The sequence below is a fragment of the Mustela nivalis genome, assembly GCF_964662115.1.
Source record: "Mustela nivalis genome assembly, chromosome: 8".
Lineage (NCBI taxonomy): Eukaryota > Metazoa > Chordata > Mammalia > Carnivora > Mustelidae > Mustela > Mustela nivalis.
In genome coordinates, this window is record NC_139027.1 from 67,162,052 (window position 1) to 67,183,197 (window position 21,146).

Genomic DNA, 21,146 nt, shown 5'->3' on the forward strand with positions numbered 1-21,146 from the left:
CAATTTCCTCTTCTCTAGACTCTTTTACAGCTTGGGGTTTGTACCCCCCCACACCCACCCCCCGTATAAATTCTCTAGGTGTAACTCTGATGGCCACCTTCCAGCCCAAGCTGGAAGGTGGTCATCTACTGTAATCTCCTGTAAGGTGGCCAGATGCCTGGAAATCAGCCGGCAGTTATTCAGTAGCTAATCCATATGGAGAGGGATAGAACTTAGGTTAGAATTCTCTAAATACTAGTGGGTCTTCCCTTTCAATTGCTTATTTCTAGGGCCAGAGTTCATCATAACTGACAACATTGATTAGAGCCGCTTCACTGCAAGTGGTTGGGGAGTGGAATATTACGTGGGAATTAACTGAAAATTTCTGCAGTTTTTTCTACACAGAATTCTAATAGCATAGTCAAACGTGGGTTAAATGTCTACTTCATAAATTACCCAGTTCTCTTGTTTTTTCTTGATGAAAGCATAGGTTACTGGGGGAGATGTTCTACATCTAAGTCAAATTCTTTGGTACTTGTTGGTACCAAACAGTTCTCTTATTTAAAAAGATGAAATGCTGTGGGCGTCTGGGTGGCTCAGTTTAAGCTCTGACTTCAGCTCAGGTCATGATCTCAGGGTCCTAGGCGGGAGCCCCGCATCCCCGCATAGGCCTCCCTGCTCAGCGGGAAGCCTGTTTCTCCCTCTGCCCCGACCCGCCTCCCCAACCCACCCCCGTTCTTGCGCGCGCGCTCTCTCTCTCTCTCTCTCTCTCTCTCTCAAATAATAGTCTTTTAAAAATTAAATTGTTATGATGACTTCATTTACAAACTGTCTCTAAGTACCGAAGTGGACGATGACGCCAGCTGAATCTAGGAGGCAGAGTGTTAGCTGCCGCGCCAGGAGGAATCCCCGGGCACCTAGGGGAGCCCCGCCCCCCGCGCGTCCCATGCTCTCCACCCGCGGGTCCCACGCTCTCCACCCGCTGTGGCCATGGGATTAGGGAGGGGGCGGGCAGCGTTGCCGGCCTGCGGCAGCCCAGCCCGCAGGCCCCTTCTTGCTCTGCGCGCCAGCTCTCGCCCGCCTCCGAACCCAGGTCCCCGCGCGGCGGAACCGCGATCCCAGGCCGGGCAGCGGCGCGGCGTGGGGGGCGGAGGGCGGGGCGGCGGCCGCGGCCAGCCCCGGGGGCCCGCGAGGCGCTGAGGGCGCGGGGGGCAGGCAGGCGCCGGGGCCCGAGTGTCCGGGAGGGGGCGGCGCCCTCGGCGTCTCCGTGACTGCGCCTCGGCGCCCCCGGCTCGGCGGCTCCCGGGATGCGCGGAGGCGGCGGCGGCGATGGCGATGATGCCTCAAGCCGGGCCTCGTTCCGGGCGGCGGGCGGAGCTGGGGTCCGGGCTGCGAGATGGAGGAGGGGGGCGGCGCTGCGGCCACCGGGCAGGTGAGAGGCCGCGCGGGCCCCTGAGGAGGACGCCCCGCGGGGGCCGGGAGGGCCGGGCCCCGGGAAGCCGACGGGTTAGGAGGAGCTGGGCCGCACGCACCTGCCCTCCTGGCGCGGCCTGCGTGGAAGCCGTCTCGCCCCTGCGGGGTCGGCTCCCGGGCTATGCCGGGGCGCAGAAGGGGTTCCCCACACTGCCCATGCCCTGTGTGAGCTCTCAGCCCCCCACCAGCCCTCCGCCGATTATCTTGCAAGCTTCCAAGTCCGAAGTAGGCCTTCCTAACCTTTCGCACCCCGGGGAGCGCCTGCCACCGCTAGTCCCTGGCTGGGGTCGACCTCCCCTTCTCAAATCCTCGCTCTCCATCCCCAGATTTGGGGGGGGGGGGACCTCCTTAGCCTCCCCATCTCCCTCATCCACTGACCCTGCCCCAACCCGTCAGCTGCTCCAGGCTTCAAGAGGTAGTTGAACTGGGGAGAAAGAGCATGGGCTCTGAAATCAGATAAATCTAACCTGAATCTTAGTGACCTTGGGCAAGTCATCTCACTTCCGTGAGGTTGTCCTGATTAATACAAATACAATGGGGATAATAATAGCACAGAACCTTGCTCTCTGTGAGGGTTAGCCTGTGAAAATGCCTGTCCTCAAGGAATTTAAGGCATTAAGGGGGTGCGGGGGAAGAGTTGGAAGAACTCCAGCCAGGAGCTAACTTGTAAAAGCTCAAACAAAACGTTTTCATATGGACTAAAATATTAAGATAGCACATCAGATTTTCACAGGCTTTTAACACATCTTAGTGAGAAATCATTGCCACTTTACACAAATTTTCATTTACTATTCCTTGCTTACTAATTACTTTAGGATCCCCCCTCCTTAGTTGTAACAAGATGCACATAGATATTAATTAATTCTAACTGTGGCTAACAGGCCTGCCAAAGACTAGTGTTCCAACTTAAAACTTTTCTGATTTTATGACTTTAATCACCTACTTATGGTGCCAGAAATAAAGAGCCTCTAGTATGCTTGTATTGAAAGGAACGTTGTTGGTAAACTGTATTTACTATATAGCAGTACCAAATAAGCATTCATTCACCACCCCCGTGCCGAGAATCACTGAATTTTATAGAGCTACCATCATAACTTCGTTTGAAACGGCGATCTCAGCCTCCTCTTTCTTAAAAGTCCCAGAAGTGGGCTTACTTTTCCTTCATTTTCTCCTTTACTCTGTAAGTTTGTCTGCCAAAACTTAAATGTATATATTTTAATTTTTACTTATTTATTTGACAGACAGAGATCACAAGTAGGCAGAGAGGCAGGCAGAGAGAGAGAGAAAGGGAAGCAGGCTCCCCACTGAGCAGAGAGCCTGATGAGGGACTCAATCCCAGGACTCTGAGATCATGACCTGAGCTGAAGGCAGCAGCTTAACCCACTGAGCCACCCAGGTGCCCCAAAACTTATATTTCTGTTCTATGTTCTGCTTTTCCTTTTCTTCCCGGCCTCTCATTGCTTTCTTTTTTTTCCTAATGCTCCAATAGGAATGACTTATAATTACTTTATGCCACAACCATAATTATCAACTTTGCCAAAAAGGTACATGGAAGTGTGTCCTGTGTTCCTCTTTTGAGTTCCAGGAACTTAGAGTTGGGGAGGGATTGTAATACCTACTTCATAGGATTGTACTGAGAGTGAAGTAAGGTTTGATAGCTTGTGTAAGGCTTCTGGTTTGTATGCTAATCACCCAGTAAATGAAGGCTGCTGTAACTGTCTTCTGACCTGAGGACTGCCCCTATCTGTTGTTATGCTGAGTTGAGCCGGTGGGGATGAGTGTCAGCTGTAGGGAGTACCTGCTTAGCTTCAAATTTATGCCCTACTGCTTTAAATTAGGAGCTCTCTCTCCAGCTCACTTTCCTTATCTGTAAAATGGGGATGAGTTGTACTATTTCTTGGTCGTGAAGATTCAACAAGTTAATAGCATGGAACACTGAGAACAGGGCCCAGCACATCATAAGCACTCAACAAAGTTAACATACTGTTAATGATACTGATAATTATATTACTGGCCTCGAATTCTTTTTTTTTTAATTTGAAAATTTTTAAATACATTGAAAAAATTATAACTGTGAAGAAAGTGGAAGTTGGCCCTCAGCAATTCCAAATCTTTTTTTTCTCCTGCCTCTTCTTCTTTTTTTTTTTTTTTTAAGATTTTATTTATTTATTTGACAGAGAGAGATCACAAGTATGCAAAGAGGCAGAGAGAGAAAGGGAAGCAGGCTCCCTGCTGAGCAGAGAGCCCGCGGGGCTCAATCCCAGGACACTGAGATCATGACCTGAGCTGAAGGCAGCAGCTTAATCCACTGAGCCACCCAGGCGCCCCTCCTGCCTCTTATTCTTTTTTTTTTTTTTTTTAAGATTTTATTTATTTTATTTGAGAGAGAGAAATCACAAGTAGATGGAGAGGCAGGCAGAGAGAGAGAGAGAGGGAAGCAGGCTCCCCGCCGAGCAGAGAGCCCGATGCGGGACTCGATCCCAGGACCCTGAGATCATGACCAGAGCCGAAGGCAGCGGCTTAACCCACTGAGCCACCCAGGCGCCCCATGCCTCTTATTCTTGAATAATGGTGGTGTCTTATCATTCCATCTTCCCCTCGACTGTTCTGTTTCCAAATAATCTCCTAGCCTGAGGTCTCCATAGTCTCCATCTACCCCACTTCTTCATTACTACCGACTTACTCGATATTTCTCTTAGCATCGATTCCAGATGCTTCATACTTTGAATTTCCCAAACCCAATTCCTACTTTGATCTTCACCCCTGTTCATTTCCCTGCCTCCAAAGGGTTTCCCCTTTGCTAGAAACAATAGTATCACCTCTCTGCTTTTCTGCCTCCTCAAACTGAGTTTTGTTTGCTGTTTTTCTTTTCATTAGCTAATACCAATCCTCCAATTAACAATGAAAAAACAAACAGTAAAAGTTGTTGTTTCTACTATGGAGCTATCAAAAAGGGTTCAGAAGCAGGCACAGGGTCTTTAAGTGAAAACAGTAAGTTATCCATTATTTTTTAATTTTAATCAAGAAACAAAAGGTAGAAATTTATATTTTTCCCTTAGAGAAATTTTATAAAGAAAGTACAGAAAAGCTGGTCTCCTTGCCAGTGGAGAAATTCATCATAATGTCATGATCTTTACTGTTTGACCATTGAGAATAAAGAGGCCATCTCTTCCTTCATAAAGAATATATATACCGGGCGCCTGGGTGGCTCAGTGGGTTAAGCCGCTGCCTTCGGCTCAGGTCACGATCTCAGGGTCCTGGGATCGAGTCCCATATCGGGCTCTCTGCTCAGCAGGGAGCCTGCTTCCCTCTCTCTCTCTCTCTGCCTGCCTCTCTCTCCATCTACTTGTGATCTCTCTCTGTCAAATAAATAAATAAAATCTTTAAAAAAAAAAAAAAAGAATATATATACCAATATACCATTAGGTATATGGACTTCCCCAGGACTGAAATTTGTCCCGTTCTCACTGGCATAGCCATACCTACTTCTGAATGCAGAGAGACTTCTCTTCGGGTAACTGCTCAGAGCCCTTAGGAATCCATCATCACCTGGCCCCTCTTTCTCTCTGCCCCAGGATCCAGCAACTGAAGGGTTAACCCTTGACACAGCTGGAGGCCTCTGGACCCCTTAGGAGCTGGTGATTAAATATTTGGGACATCACCCTTGACCTCCCCAGTATCATTGCTCCTAAAATGCTAAATTCAAGCAATACATTTGAGTTGTCAAGAGCAATGCACCAGTCTCTAAGGTACAACTTCCTACTGGAAGCATCTTTCAGAGCAGAGAGAGCACCAGGACCCACAGGGCTCTGGGATCTGGAACAGCCCAAGATGTGTGAGAGTACTTTAAATCTCACTGGAGGAGGTGCGCCTGGGTGGCTCAGTGGGTTAAAGCCTCTGCTTTCGGGGACGCCTGGGTGGCTCGGCTGCCTTCGGCTCAGGTCATGATCCCAGCGTCCTGGGATTGAGTCCCACATCAGGCTCCTTGCTCAGCAGGGAGCCTGCTTCTCCCTCTGCCTCTGCCTACCATTCTGTCTGCCTGTGCTTGCTCTCTCCCCCTCTCTCTCTCTGATAAATAAAGTTTAAAAAAAAAAAAAAGCCTCTGCTTTCGGCTCAGGTCATGATCCCAGGGTGGGATGGAGCCCCGCATTGGGCTCTCCACTCAGCAGGGAGCCTGCTTTCCTTCCTCTCTCTCTGCCTGCCTCTCTGTCTACTTGTGATCTCTGTCTGTCAAATAAATTTAAAAAAAAAAAAAAAGGCTTAAAAAAAATCTCACTGGAGGAAAAAAAAAAGTTGAAGAGAATAAAGAGCAGGAAGAAAAAGAAATTAATTCTTTCGAAACAGAGGCTAGGTCTTACTCCTCTGTCCACCCACAGACCCTAGGATAAAGCTGGCATAGAGTGTGCACAGGAGAAATGTAAACTGAGCCAATGAATGCATGAGTGGATGTGTGCCTCCTGCTTCCACGGGAGGATATTGCTGTTGGAATAAGAACTCACCTCTGTACAGTGGTTGAGAGTTGACAAATGGTGCTCACCTTGTTAATCTCGGATATAATTGACACCCATGAATGCTTTCATTTTTGCCTCTCAAACATAGTCCACAACATTTTTTCTGAAGGAAGATGGGGAGTTGGCCAAGAAATTACCAGCAGGGAGAAGAAATGATACATGATAGAAAATAAAGGCTTGTTCCTAGGAAAAGAAATGGGATTTGTTGGAGCGCCTGGCTGGCTCAGTAGGTTAAGCCTCTGCCGTAAGCTCAGGTCATGATCTCAGGGTCCTGGGATCACCTAGGGATTCTCCTCTCAGCAGGGAGCCTGCTTCCCCCATCCCTCTGCCTGCCTCTCTGCCTACTTGTGATTTCTCTTTCTCTGTCAAATAAATAAATAAAATCTTTAAAAAAAGAGTCCAGGTCGTGACTCCCTTGCCCCCCCCCAAAAAAAAGAAAGAAAGAAAGGAAGAAATAGGATTTGTTTGTGATTTGTGGGAGCCACAGTGTACTTCAGCAATACCCTCCGGCTTGTATCTTAAGCACATGCTGTAAGACCTACTCCTGCCCTCCCAGCCTGCCTTCCCCCCAGTCCCTGCCTGGCCCCTCCCCCCACAGCGAGCTCCTCCTCAGCACCACTCCCTTCAGCCTCTCTCAGCCTCTACCCCAGGGTGGATTAGGTTCCCCTACTCTTACTCTGTCACATGATTTACCACATTAGGCTATAAGTAGGGTGTGATCCCTTTGGTGAAATAACGTTCTTGGATCTCCAGTGTGAGGCACCAGAAGATTTCCAAGAGTAACATGTGCGTACCCTTCAACCAGAAACTCAAAGGGTGGGGCCCAGGAATCTGCTTTTTTTTACCCACTCTCTACATGATGCTTAAATGGTTTTGCAAACCTCTATGCCAGGAAACCTGAAATTAGCTGGAAGAATGTATTTTGAGGTGTTTGTGTCTTTTCTGTGTTGGGCCTTGTGAGAAGAAATGCTTTCTCTGCCTCAGGTCAGAGCTAAAAAAAAAAAAAAACCCTAGTCCTTTTGTACAAAATCCTGAAATCACACTGCTCTCTCCATTAATTCTGTCTCTGGGTGTGCATTTCTATGCGCAGGCTTTTCTGCCTTGGGCCTCTTTTGTCGCATGTGTGGCAGCTGTGAGTCCAGGCCGTGACTCCCTTGCCCCAGAAGGAAGAGTCCATCCGGTCTGAAGATGAACTCCATGGAGCCCCTGGAGGTTGGTCCCAACGGGACTTGGCTGCAAGGGCCTCGCTCCCAGGGAGGAAACAGCACTGCCGTCCCGGGGGACCTCCAGCACCTCATCCACACGGCCACTTTGGTCACCTGTACTTTTCTACTGGCGGTCATCTTCTTCCTGGGCTCTTATGGCAACTTCATTGTCTTCTTGTCCTTCTTTGATCCAGCCTTTAGGAAGTTCAGAACCAACTTTGATTTCATGATCCTGAACCTGTCCTTCTGTGACCTCTTCATTTGTGGAGTGACCGCCCCCATGTTCACCTTCGTGCTCTTCTTCAGCCCTGCCAGCAGCATCCCGGATGCTTTCTGCTTCACCTTCCACATCACCAGCGCCGGCTTCGTCATCATGTCCCTCAAGACCGTGGCGGTGATCGCCCTGCACCGGCTCCGCATGGTGCTAGGGAAGCAGCCTGACCGCACGGCCTCCTTTCCCTGCACCATGCTTCTCACTCTGCTTCTCTGGGCCACCAGTTTCACTCTGGCCACCCTGGGCACCCTGAAAACCAGCAAGTCCCATCTCTGCCTTCCCATGTCCAGTCTGACGGCGGGAGAAGGGAAAGCCATCGTGTCTCTGTACGTGGTGGACTTCACCTTCTGTGTGGCGGTGGTGTCGGTCTCCTACATCATGATTGCGCAGACGCTGCGGAAGAACGCCCAAGTCAGGAAGTGCCCCCCGGTCATCTCAGTGGATGCTTCCAGACCGCAGCCCTTCATGGGGGCCCCTGGGAAGGGAGGGGGCCATCCCGTGCAGTGTGCCGGGCCCGCTCTCTACCGGAACCAGAATTACAACAAGCTGCAGCACATCCAGACCCACGGGTACACCAAGAGCCTGAACCACATGCCCACCCCGGCAGCTAGCCGGCTCCAGCTCGTGTCGGCTGTCAATCTGTCCACGGCCAAGGACTCCAAGGCGGTGGTCACCTGCGTGATTATTGTCCTGTCCGTCCTGGTGTGCTGTCTTCCCCTGGGGATCTCCTTGGTGCAGGTGGTCCTGTCCAGCAACGGGAGCTTCGTCCTCTACCAGTTTGAACTGTTTGGATTTACCCTCATATTTTTCAAGTCAGGGTTAAACCCTTTTATATATTCTCGGAACAGCGCGGGGCTGAGAAGGAAAGTGCTCTGGTGCCTCCAGTACATCGGCCTGGGTTTCTTCTGCTGCAAACAGAAGACTCGACTTCGAGCCATGGGAAAAGGGAACCTGGAGGTCAACAGAAACAAGTCCTCCCATCATGAAACCAACTCCGCCTACATGTTGTCTCCAAAGCCCCAGAAGAAATTTGTGGACCAGGCTTGTGGCCCAAGTCACTCGAAGGAAAGTGTGGTCAGTCCCAAGATCTCCGCTGGGCATCAGCACTACGGTCAGAGCAGCTCAACCCCCATCAACACCCGGATCGAACCCTACTACAGCATTTATAACAGCAGCCCCTCCCAGGAAGAGAGCGTCCCGCAGAATTTACAGCCAGTAAACTCGTTCGGATTTGCCAATTCCTATATTGCCATGCATTATCACACCACTAATGATTTAATGCAAGAATACGAGAGCACGTCGGCCAAGCAGATCCCAGTGCCCTCCGTTTAGTGTCCTGGAAGCTGGAGACTCACGCACAAACTGGTTTTGATTCGGATACTAATGGATTTCTTTTTCACTTTTGTGAGACCAACGGCAGATGAAAACTTAACCGGTTCAGCGGAACGGTTGGCAGTTAGGATTTTCTTCTGTCTCAAGTATTAGCATCTATCAATTCACTTTGCGGTTTCCTGACGTTTTAAGATTTGATGTAAACATTTATAATTTAGATTTTTACCTTGACCTGTGCTCTGATCTTTGGTACTAAACTTTTAAATCGATGCCAGGAATGATCATGCTAATCTATTAAAGGAGAATGAATAGTTTGTGACCGTTTGAGTCTGTGTTTCGGGTCTTCAAAGTGCACACAAGCTGGATTTTTTAAATGTGAAGGTGTGATCTTCACTGCAGTGAATTTTTTCTTAATTGAACAGTAAATTTTGATTATTGAAGTGTTGAAATGGGGAACAATGCACTTTTTTGGTAGCAGGCTTATTTGAATAAATAAATACATTGTCAAAGCAGAGAGTCAGAAACATATTCTCAGTAATTACCTTACCCAAGACACACAGGCATTAGGTATTTTGCTTTCCTAAGACAGTCAACCAAGTATTATGATTGCTACCATTTCTTATGATAGACGCTATTATTTTGTGTGAATTGACTAACTGTATAGTTTTTTGTTTTTTTTTTTTTTAAGAAATATGTTTTTGCTTGCTAAAAATGTATCATTCTATTTTGGAATGAGCTTACCCAAGAAACCTGGTGAAGAGGACTGTACTTATAATAGAGGACCCTGATTTCTGGGAGCAGAGGCACTAACTGGTCCTCTGAGCCAGGGTGTCGGTGATGTGGGAAGCAACCCGGACTCCTGCCGTGTGTTAGATGATCTCCATTATTGCTTAAGAAGGTGTGAGAACGAGATTGGGAGTATTCTGATTTACCCTGTTCCGTCTGTGTGAGGGTGGTTTGTTAACAGGCTGACAAAGAGTAGCCAAGTAACTATTTCAAAATAATTTTTTGTCTTTGTTTAAATATCACTGCAGTAGAAAAATTCTTAAGATTATGTGTTTTCAAACTAATTGTGCTGTTTCTCTCCCATTAATCTTGGCAATGGGTGATAAAGAAAACTAGATTAAGTATTTCTACGCCTAAAACTAATTTTATGACCTACTCTGTAATTGCTAGTGTAACAATGGTAAATTCATATTTTTACGTAAAAATATTTTCATTATACGGTTAGCTTTTGAACTTGATACAATTTTTGAACTATAGCTGTTAGACTCAAGACAAGCGTCAAGATCCAAAACCTATCTTTAGAAATTGTTATATTCCAGAACTGTTACTGCAGGTTGGAAGGAACTATTGTTTTGGAGGAAGGTATTCAATGTACGGCTCCCTCTCCAGGCTGTTCCCAAATACAAGTGCACCGCAAAGCGTAGAGAAACCCCTAGTAGATGCTCAGCCTGAGATCTGCACAGGCTCATCCAGCTGCTGTTTTCCAGCACTGACCAATCATTCTGTTTGTGGGGTTTAAGGAGGAGATATGGGTTTTATTTTCTTTTTAAATTCACCTTTTAGGACTTTCTCCTTCCCTTCCTTCCTTTTCTTCCTTTATTTTTGCTATTTAAATTTTCTAACAGAAGAGAAAATAACCACTCTATCACATTTTTTTCTTGCTTGTAATTGAATGCTATTTTTGGAAGTCACTATAACCTATTTCAATTATGCTTTTATATTTTTAATACAACACTGTTTTCATTCGTTAATACTCCCACGAGATAGGTTAGTCTGTTACCCCTTTTTAACAAAGAACTAAGAAATCAAGTATCCTTTCCCAAGATCATTTGAAGATAATTCTAATTAGGAATTAGACTTTTGTCTAAATTTAGAAATGGGTATTTATTCCAATAAGCCAAACAGCTTTATAATTACTAAGATTAATCAAGAAGATACTTCATACTTTTTAAGGTATGTATCTCTTTTTTGGCTAGGCATTTCCAGTGTGATTCAATAAGAGATTTTTAAAAAGTAATTCCTACTCGTAAAATTTGAACCAACAGGTTTCTTGTACAACCTTTGCGTTTGAGATGACCTGATCCATCTTTAGGAAGTAGACGTTAATAGTATAAAGAAAAGTAAGCATGCGCATATGAGGTATTCAGTCTCTGTATGCTCATCAAGAAATGACTGATGTAACTTGCATGAAATACATGTTGGGCTACATTCTCAGCTCTCCTTCCCATCTATCTCTACATCTCTGCAGAGATACAGACATAGATAAAACTTATCTCTTCGTAAGTTATGTATGTCTATCTATAGAGGGAGATAGAGGTAGACATCTATAACTTCTCTATAAGGGCTAAACTGAGAACTAAAAATAATGAGAATTCAGTTGACTATGACTAATTATCAGCAGGGTATATTAATTAGTTCTCTTGACGCTTTACTGTGATGCAAAGTATGTGATGTATTTCAAACATTTTATAATTGTTCTGATGTTAACCTTTAGGCCAGATTTGTATTTCTGATGCTTTTAATGTTCTTTTAAAATAATGTTTGGAAAATAAAAATATTGAAAACCCTAACATTTCTGAACATCGGATTGCAGTCCTATGACTTTCCCATCCAATCATCTGAAAACCACGAGAGGAAAGTAATGATGATTATTGCATGATGGATAACAATGTGTTGACACCCAGCGTTCTCTCTCTCTCTCTCTCTCTTTTTTTTTTTAAGATTTTATTTATTTATTTGACAGATCACAAGTAGGCAGAGAGGCTGGCAGAGAGGGGGGTGGGGAAGCAGACTCCCTGCTGAACAGAGAGCTCGATGCAGGGCTCTATCCCAGGACCCTGGGATCATGACCTGAGCCAAAGGCAGAGGCTTAACCCACTGAGCCACCCAGGCGCCCCATTTTTTTTTTTTTTTTTACGATTTTATTTATTTGTCAGAGAGAGAGAGAGAGAGCACAAGCAGACAGAGTGACAGGCAGAGGCAGGGAGAGAAGCAGGCTCCCCAGTGAGCAAGGAGCCTGATGCTGGGCTCGATCCCAGGATCTCAGGATTATGACCTGAGTTGGAGGCAGCAACGTAACCCACTGAGCCACCCAGGCGTCCCTATACTCAGTGTTCTCTTAAGAGATGAAATGATTGTGGGTTATTTGTTTTAATTTTTTCTCTAGTAAGTTCTATGCCCAATGTGGGGTTCAGACCCACAATCCTGAGATCCAAAGTCTCATGCTGTACCCACTGAGCCAATCACTGCCCTGCGTTCTCAGGATCTCTTCAAAGTTTCCAGAGAGTGCTGCATCAGTGCTCTATCTTTCGGGCAATGTTGAGGATGTCTCTCTCTCTCCCTCTTTTTTTTTTTTTAAAGATTAATTTAATTTAATTTATTTGAGAGAGACAGAGCATGAGAGGGGAGAAGTCAAAGGGAGAAGCAGACTCCCCGCTGAGCAGGAAGCCCCATGTGGGACTCGATCCTGGAACTCCAGGATCATGACCAGACCTGAAGGCAGTTCCTAAACCAACTGAGCCACCCAGGCATCCCTAATGTTGACAATCTCATCAAAACACTCTCAAGTGGCATTTCCACTGTGCTTAATGTTTTTCTGCTTCTTTCTGTCTCTTGGCAGTTCCTTACCTGTTCTGAATGGCCAGTTTCACAGTCATCCTCGGGCCCTTCCTATCACTGGTTCGCTTGGCAATCTCATCACCAACCATTTTTCCAGACAGACCCAGTGGGGCCAATCTTTGGGGCCAAGGCATATGTGGTACAAACTTCCCCACTTGGATCTCATTGGGGCCAAAAAATTTAGGCAGCGTGGTGGAGGTTGCTGGTTTTAGATGAACTCTGATTCAAGATGACCAAAGACAGCTGCAATTTCTCCTCCTCTGAGCTAAAAGCCAAGAGCAAAAATGTGTATCCTAGAGTTGGTAATCTATATGGTGTGTATAAGCTAGGGGAAACCTCAAAACTGTGGTCCCTTGACAAATAACTTAAGGATCTCTCTCTCTTTTTTATTGTTGTTGTTGTTTTTTTTTTTTTTAAGGATCATTCTTTGAAACTATTATTTGGAGTAGTTTCTTGGTTAGCAGCTCTACATTTGGGAGAAATACCCTTCTACGATTCCAGGTTGGAATTCTTTTATGAAGTGGGAAGGGGGCAGTAACAGATGGACAGTGGCCAAGAAAAAGTAGCATGAGATCTTGCAGAGTTAAGGCACAGAAGCTTTTTTTAAAAAAATTTTTTTTAAGATTTTTATTTTAAGTAATCTCTACATCCAACATGGGGCTCAAACTCACAACCCTAAGATCAAGAGTCCCATACTCTTCCAACTGAGCCAGCCAGGCATCCTGGTACAGAAACGTTCTTAAACAGCTCAGTTTTAGGGTATTAAAAATGAGCATCTGTAAACCTCCTTTTTCATTTTCAAGTCACTCACATCCCAGTTGGAAGACTTCCACTCCAAGCCACCAGCAACACGCCTTGGGTGCTGACGGTCTTGGGTTCCTGTCCAGCTCTGACTTGTGATTATAACGCAGTCTTAAATAATTCTCCATAATCTAGCCAGGCCAGGTCATGGAGGCTCCCTTTTCAAAGACACCCTCCTCCTTCACAGTCCAGGGGCAATGTGTACCTAGTGAGATTTTTTTTTTTTAAGATTTTATTTATTTATCGGGGGGGGGGGGGGAGTGAGCACAGGCAGGCAGAATGGCAGGCAGAGGCAGAGGGAGAAGCAGGCTCCCTGCTGAGCAAGGAGCCCGATGTGGGACTCGATCCCAGGACGCTGGGATCATGACCTGAGCCGAAGGCAGCTGCTTAACCAACTGAGCCACCCAGGCGTCCCCCTAGTGAGATTTTTGACTCCCAGAGAGACCTGTGTTTTCTCCTGTATCCACTGAAAGCAGTTTTCTTTTCTGTCAATGAAAGAAGCTTACGGTTCCACCAGAGAAACTCGCACCACTGTTCTCCTACTGGAGTTGAAGGAAGGCCAAGTGTCAGTGAAGATCCCAGGCCTATGGAGCGGTAGGAGAGGCAGGCAGGCTGCCAGGAGACGGCTCTTCACCATCAGAGATTCAGGCTTTAGGGAGGCTTTAGGTCTGGAGTGAGCCTAGCACACAAAGCAGCAAGCTTCACCACTGGGAAGACTCTGCTGGGGCAGGTGACAGCAGGATGAGCTTCAGTGGGCTCAGCCCAGCTGCACTGGCCCAAACGTGATGAGATGCAAGGGAGCCAAAGTCACTAGTTGGTGCAAAGACAATGACCACTTGAAGCCAGATGGGGTAATCTTTGAGAGGCTGAAGAATAGAAAGAGGAGAAGAAAGATAGGAAAATAGCCCTCTATTCCCTCCCCCTACCTCTACAGATGGATCTGTAAGCTGAGAAGCAGGTGCGGGCAGTAATTATAATGATTTTCCATCTTCTGGCTTTCCATACCATTTAAATGCTAATGACACTCAATTTTAGATCTCTAGTCCTAACCTCTCCCTGAACTCCATGCTGGTCTATCCAATTGCCTATTCAGCATCTCCACTTGGATGTCTAATGGGCATCTCAGATTTTAACATGTGCAAAACTGAACTCTTGATTCAACCCTACTCTTTACCAAACTTGGGTCTCCTGCTGTTTTATTATCTCAGTAAATGGCATGGCAATTACCCAGTTGCGCAGCTCAATTTGTTGTCCTTGACTGTTTCTTTTATAGATCACATCCAATTCTTCGGGACAAATCCTGAACTATCTTGAAAATAAATTCTGAATCCAACTCCTTCCTAGCTCTTCATCCCCATCCCCTCTAGCCCATGGGCCCGTCGTTTCTTTCTCAGAGTATGCAACCCGCCATCGCCATTTCCCAGCTTCCAGGCTCTCTCTCCTGTAGTCTCCTTGCTTTGTAACTGGGGACACTTTGGAGGTAAATTATATTTGCCATTCGTCTGATTAAAACTTAGAACAAAAGCTAAAGTCCTTTGCCACGACCTGTGTGGCCCTAATGATCTGGCCCTTGGTTTCCTCTGTCTCCATTTGTTTTCCCTTACACCCTACCTAACGTGCTTGGGATGCAACAAGCTTTCTGGCTCTTTCTCACATGCCTCAGTTTTGTTCCCATGTCAGGGAATTTAATTGCCCAGAAATACTTCAGCCTGGAATGGTCTTCCCCAGGGGTCTTTCCTAGTTGCCATATCCAACAGAGTTCCCACTCCATCTCTCTCTATCCTGCCATATTTGTTCATTTCATGTTTCTTACCATTACTCAACCTCATGCTACTGCATTAGTGTGCTTGGGCCACTATAACAAGTATCACAGTGTAGGTGGCTTAAGTAATAGAAATTTATTTTCCCATAATTCTATAGGCCCAAAGTCCAAGGTCAACAAGCCCTCAGTGTTGGTTTCTTGTGAGACCTCTTTCCCTGGCTTGTAGGAGGTCACCTTTTCATTGTGTCCTCACTTGGTCTTTCTGTGTGCATGCAGGGAAAGAGAGGGGCTAGGGGAGGGAGGGAGAGAGTTGGGATTGGGGGCTCTCAGGGTGTCTCCTCCTCTTCTTATGTGGATACCATTCCTCTGAGATTAGGGCTCCAATCTTTTGACCTCATTTGCCCTTAATTACGTCCTTAAAAGCCTTATCTCCAAATAGAGTCACTGGGGGTTAGAGTCTCAAATATGAATCTTGGGAGGGGTGGGAGGGACACAATTTTTAACAGTCATGTGTAATTGTTTACTGGTCGTTTCCCCATTAGAATAAAACGCTAGTAGGGCAAAATTGTGTCTGTTTTGTTCAGGGCCATATCCCTAGTACCTTTCAGTCCTTGGCCTGGATGAGTTGTCAGCGTGTAACTGTTGAATAAATGGGTCAGATGATAAATGATTGGCTGAAGCCTGGAAGTGATATTAGCCCTATCTGGCTGGCTTTGTTTCCCCATGTTTGTTGTTTTTCATAACCCTCTCTACATTCCCAGGGTGGTTATCAGCAGGACTCCGATGAAAGGGGACATGGGTCCTGATTTAGGAACTAGCTCTAAGGGCATCTTTTCCCAGGGGACCACCCTAGCTGCCCAGGAGCTGCCCGACGAGCTGCATTCATCCTCGCTGGAATTCTTTGGCCCATTATGCAGCCTGAGGACATTGAAGATGAAAAGAAACTCCTCAGCAACCACAGAGGAGTTCAAGGAGAAAAGGGGTAACTGTTTCTTGGAGGGAGAGAAGGGAGAATACCAATTACTTTAAAGTATATGGCAATTTGGGGGGGAAAAAAAGGTTGCAGATTTAATGAAATCCTCGTTTCCATAAAGAGATATTTCACAGGTAATCTTTCTAGGTTCAGTGCCTTTGAGATTAATTTTGCCAAAGTAAAAATACCACTTCATCAGGAGGGAAAGTAATGAATTTTCCCTCCTCTCCTCCAATAAACAGATAATTTTGCTTCTTTTTAAATACATTTAGCTCATGCCAAGATAAGTTGAGTTTGTTTCTCTGAGTTGCATTTATGTGAAAGTTTGCCCTTTTGACACTTTCTTGAACCTTTAGCTGCTTGTAGCATGCTGATGAGTGGGAGAGCTTTCATCCCACTCCCAGTATGGGAACCTTGATTTTCATGCAAAGCCTGATGTTTTGCGAAATGCAGCTTGTCCAGATGCCAGATAGACCTTAAAAAGTGGAGCAGTCTACAAAGGCTGCTTTATGCCTGTCTTCTGGACCTGTGGCGCTAGGGTGAGTTGACCTGGGTCACTGCTTAAGGTTCAGTACATTTCCTATCTGATTTTCGCAAGAACTTATGAAAGCTTTTTGCTTGTTTGTTTGGCTTTGGCAACAAAGTATGTCAAAGAAATGTAAGAAGTGATTTTATTAATAATATTACAATGAGTAAAGATATGGCTGGGAATTGTGTTCTTCACAGAGAATCATAATGTTAAGACACTTTCTTTGAGGAATTCAGAGTACCTTGGAACTGGAGTGTTTTCAGTTCATGGAGTTGGGGGTGGAAAATTCAGTTCTTGACCTGACAGATCTGGGACTTCAGTCAAGGCCCACAAATGGGGGAAATGGAGACACAGACACTGTCTTGTTGTTAGGGAGTGGTGTGGAATTTGAGTGAAAAGGCATACAAATAGGACATCATTAATTCTTTTTATTTCCCAACCATTATGAAACTGGGGAAAATACTGTTTTCCTTAAAGGACCAAACACTCAAAAATCAGAGCTTGTAGGAAACTCCTCGGAATTGTGGTTGGGGAAGATTTTATAAGGTGTGGGCAAGGGAGGATGAGTGTTCATTCATTCAGCAAATATTTGTTGAGTATCAATGCTATGCAAGGTATGAGGAGAAAGTCCTGAGAATGAAAATAAGACATATTCTTTACCAATAAATTAAAGATGAAAGAATTATTTTTTATCATTTACATAATAAATATAATCTGATTCTAGATAAATTGCCAGTGCCCTTGCATTATTTACCAACACTAAATGATTATCAGAGAAGGGAGGGTTTGATGACATTTAACAGAGCCAGAACTCCCAAGGTGACACTTTAATCTTATGAGTTTCCTTTGCCAGATTGTGGGTTACATTAACTTAAAAGAGAAGTTAGTGGCATTCCGTGATTTAAAAACAACAACAACAAAACTGTATGGGGAAAAAAATGAGTACCATACATTCGTGACAAGATAAAAATCAATCATCTTGCTCAGCATTTTGCTGAGCCCTTTGGGAGTGTTCCCTTCAGGTGGGAGGCGATAGCACAGAGAGAGGCAAAAGCTGGTTCTACGAATAGAAAGCTCTGTCATATATTATTTACAAACATGGACTCCACAGTCTGAACTGATTCCAAAGCTGGCTCAGCCACAGGCCTTTGAGTTCCCCTCTTGGAGCCTCATTATCCTTATCTGGGAGTTAAAGATAGTAAGGCCATCTCACAGGGTTGTGATGACAAGGTGTCTGACGTGTTTAGCAGTGCCCCGTATTTATCAACGTGCAGAAAGTGGCAGCTACCATTTTTATTATACACCAGAGTCTGGGGTAGTCTGTCATCTGAGATTCAAGGAATAATGACTCAAGATTGTTCACAACTGGCTTGTTTGGGGCTGAAACACTTTCTTGAAGGTGGTTGACAAAAGCTTTTCCAACGAATGATTTCTGTAACCATGACTTAAGAACACTAAAACCTATAAATACAAAAACTAATTCATGGGTGTGGCGCCTGGGTGGTTCAGTCCATTAAGTGACCGACTCTTGGTTTCAGCTGAAGTCATGATCTTAGGCAGTGAGATTGAGCCCCCTTTAGGGCTCCATACTCAGCACAGGGTCTGCTTGAGATTCTTCCTTGCCCTTTGCACCGCCCCTCCCAACCCATGCCCATGCTTTCTCCCTCTTTTTCTCTAAAATAAATAAGTGAATAAAATCTTTTAAAAAAATTAAAAAAAAAATGATCCAGGGGGAGAATGACTCCCAATTTCCTTGAACCGCTGTTGACATTTAAATCTATGGGTAAGGGGCGCCTGGGTGGCTCAGTGGGTTAAGCCACTGCCTTCGGCTCAGGTCATGATCTCAGGGTCCTGGAATCGAGTCCCGCATCGGGCTCTCTGCTCGGCAGGGAGCCTGCTTCCTCCTCTCTCTCTCTCTGCCTGCCTGTCTGCCTACTTGTGATCTCTGTCAAATTAAATAAATAAAATCTTAAAAAAAAATCTATGGGTAATATTTAAAGCTCTGATAGGATTCTTTAATGAGTAAATCATGGGGCACCTGGGTGGCTCAGCTGGTTGAGTGCCTGACTCCTGGTTTCGATTGGGGTGTCCTGATCTCAGGGCCATGGGATCCAGCCCTGCACTGGGGCTCTGTGCTCAGTGGGAAGGCTGCTTGAGGTTCTCTCTTTACCCATTGCTTCTGCCCCTCCCCAGCTTGTACTTGTTTTCTCTATGGTAAGTAAGTTCTAAAAAAGAAGTCTTAAATGTGTAAATTTGCTTTTACTGCTATTAAGGACCACTGGTGCTAATTTACAAACTAGTATTTTACTTTGAACATAGAAGCTGGTAAAACCTAACAAAGTTTGCTATTTTGGTCTATCTTTTGAGTGAATTTAGAAAAAAGAGTAGATTTGACTAATTGGGTTTTAAACCCCAAGTTGTTGGATTTTAAAGGAATTTTTTAAAAAGAATTTTTATTTATTTATTTGACAGAGATCACAAGAAGGCAGAGAGGCAGGCAGAGAGAGCGGAGGAAGGAGGCTCCCCGCTGAGCGAAGAGCCCGATGTGGGGCTCTATCACAGGACCCTGAGATCATGACCTGAGCAGAGGCTTTAACCCATTGAGCTACCCAAATGCCCCTTTAAAGAAATTTTGAAAAATAAAAAAAATTGGTGGTAGATCACTTTTTTTTTTTTTTTTTTAAGATTTGCCAGAGAGAGAGAGCACAAGCAGGGGGTGTGGCAGGCAGCAAGAGGAAGAAGCAGGTTCCATGCTGAGCAGGGAACCCCATGCAGGGCTTGACCAACTGAGCCACCAAGGCACCCTGCACTTTTGTTTTTTAACTGAAATATAGCTGACACACAATGTGGCACTGGTTTCAGGTGTATAGCATAATCATTTGACAGCTCTGTACATTATGCTTTGCTCACAAGCATAGCTATCATCAGTCATCATACAATGCTATTACACCATTGACTATATTCCCTAAGCTATGCCTTTCATCCATGTGACTTATTCTATAGCTCGAAGCCTGTATCTCCTACTCCTGTGAGAGTCTGACTTTTAACATCATACATTTACAAAATCAAAATTATGTACTATACAGGAAACTGGTTTTTTCCTTAAATTCAAGGCAAAGTACAATGTAGTCTATTGAAAGGTATTGGAAAGGAATTTAATAGATTTGAAATATATACACTGTTGTACGTGATGAGACGACATGTTGAGCATTATTTTACACTCTCACAAATGTCTTCCATAGCTGAGATGGTTACCATTTCCATAAGTTTTACTAGATTTACTTGCTTTTGGTGAATACTTTGTTTCAAATGTAAAAAAAGACTTAAAATGCTTAAAAATTTACAAATAGGTATGGACACAGAACACTACAAGCCCTACATTCCACTTGTGAGTAACCTGGCTTTCTTCTTTTGAGTTTTGAGATTGTCAGGAGAGAGAGGCATTTTCTCTAAGTGTTAAAGAATGGAATTCCAATAGTCTTCATACTGTGGTTTCCTCTGCCAGGGAGGAAAGCAGGCTCATTCTTCCTGACACTGCAAAAAATAATTTAAAAAACCCCTGTTATTTCTACTAGAGAAACGTTGTTAGATACCAGGACCACAGTGACTGGAGCCATGGCAGGTGAAAAGTAACCTGTTAACCTCTCACCCTGATCGGTTATATACCTAATAATGTGTGGTCTTGATGGTAATATTTAAACTGTCAATTCCATTTTCTGGAAGGTGATGGAGGCAGTAATTTAACCTACAATGCTGTATAGGTGGAAGTAAATAATGACGGTATCTCCATCACCTCCACTGCACAGATAATGCTTACCCTTCCCTCAAGTCATTTGGTTATTAAACAAAACCTGATTTACGAATGACTCTGTATACTACTGTTAGTCCACCCATTAAATATTAAATAAAAATAAAAGCTTAATTCTTTTTTCACAGATGAAATTTTATAGAATTTCTAGTATTTCCCACCTCATAATGCACTGGATCATCTTGCCTGCTTATACAACCTACTTGAAGACTACTGGCCTGTGAAACAAAGCAAGCCACTGGGTATGTAGTTGGCTCTGGTTCCTCTACTACCCCTGCCAAACAACTGAAAAAAAGAAATGGAGAAATGGATTTTCGCTTAACCCATGTCACCGTGGCAACATATTTTGAAAACTTTTACTTCAGTAACTTACAATAGGAAGGGAATTTAAAATCAGATCTTAGGATAGCTGATATTTTTATTTGAAACTGTGATTGCATGTCCTATTTATTCAAAACGCAACAAGTCTTGATTTTCATTTTCCTGTTTAGCTTAAGCCATTTTAGGTTAGATCTTTGGTGCTACTAGGTCAACAATTTGGCCTGATTGTGTACTAGGAAGTTTAAGAGTTGTCAGAAATCAGGTCAGGCCTTTGTCAGACTGGGTGAGAAGTATTGCTCACCAGGGGAGATAACACAAAGCTTACTATGCAGGTAACTGAGATATGTTGCCCTTTGTTGCCAAAGTTCCTTTAGGGAAGGACATCAGGATATAAACTAGAGCTGGGCATAGGCCCCATCTAGTGGTGACTCAAAGAAAAGCAGGTAAAGCTTAAAAAAAAAAAAAAAAGAAAAAGAAAAAAGGAAAGTCTTGCCCCGTCTTTCTGTACAGATCAGCTACTAGTGATTTCCCTGAAACTTTTACCAGGAGGGTTA

The 21,146-nt window shown here is 44.7% G+C and overlaps 1 protein-coding gene across 1 annotated transcript; it reads left to right on the forward strand.

The window, feature by feature from the left end:
• The first annotated feature begins 1,139 nt into the window (after positions 1-1,139).
• GPR75 (G protein-coupled receptor 75) lies at positions 1,140-11,350 on the forward strand. Its single transcript, XM_082743632.1, is given in 3 exon segments — positions 1,140-1,387; positions 1,390-1,411; positions 7,127-11,350. Coding segments are annotated over 3 exon segments (1,749 nt in total). The 5' UTR covers positions 1,140-1,308; the 3' UTR covers positions 8,775-11,350.
• Positions 11,351-21,146: the final 9,796 nt, after the last annotated feature.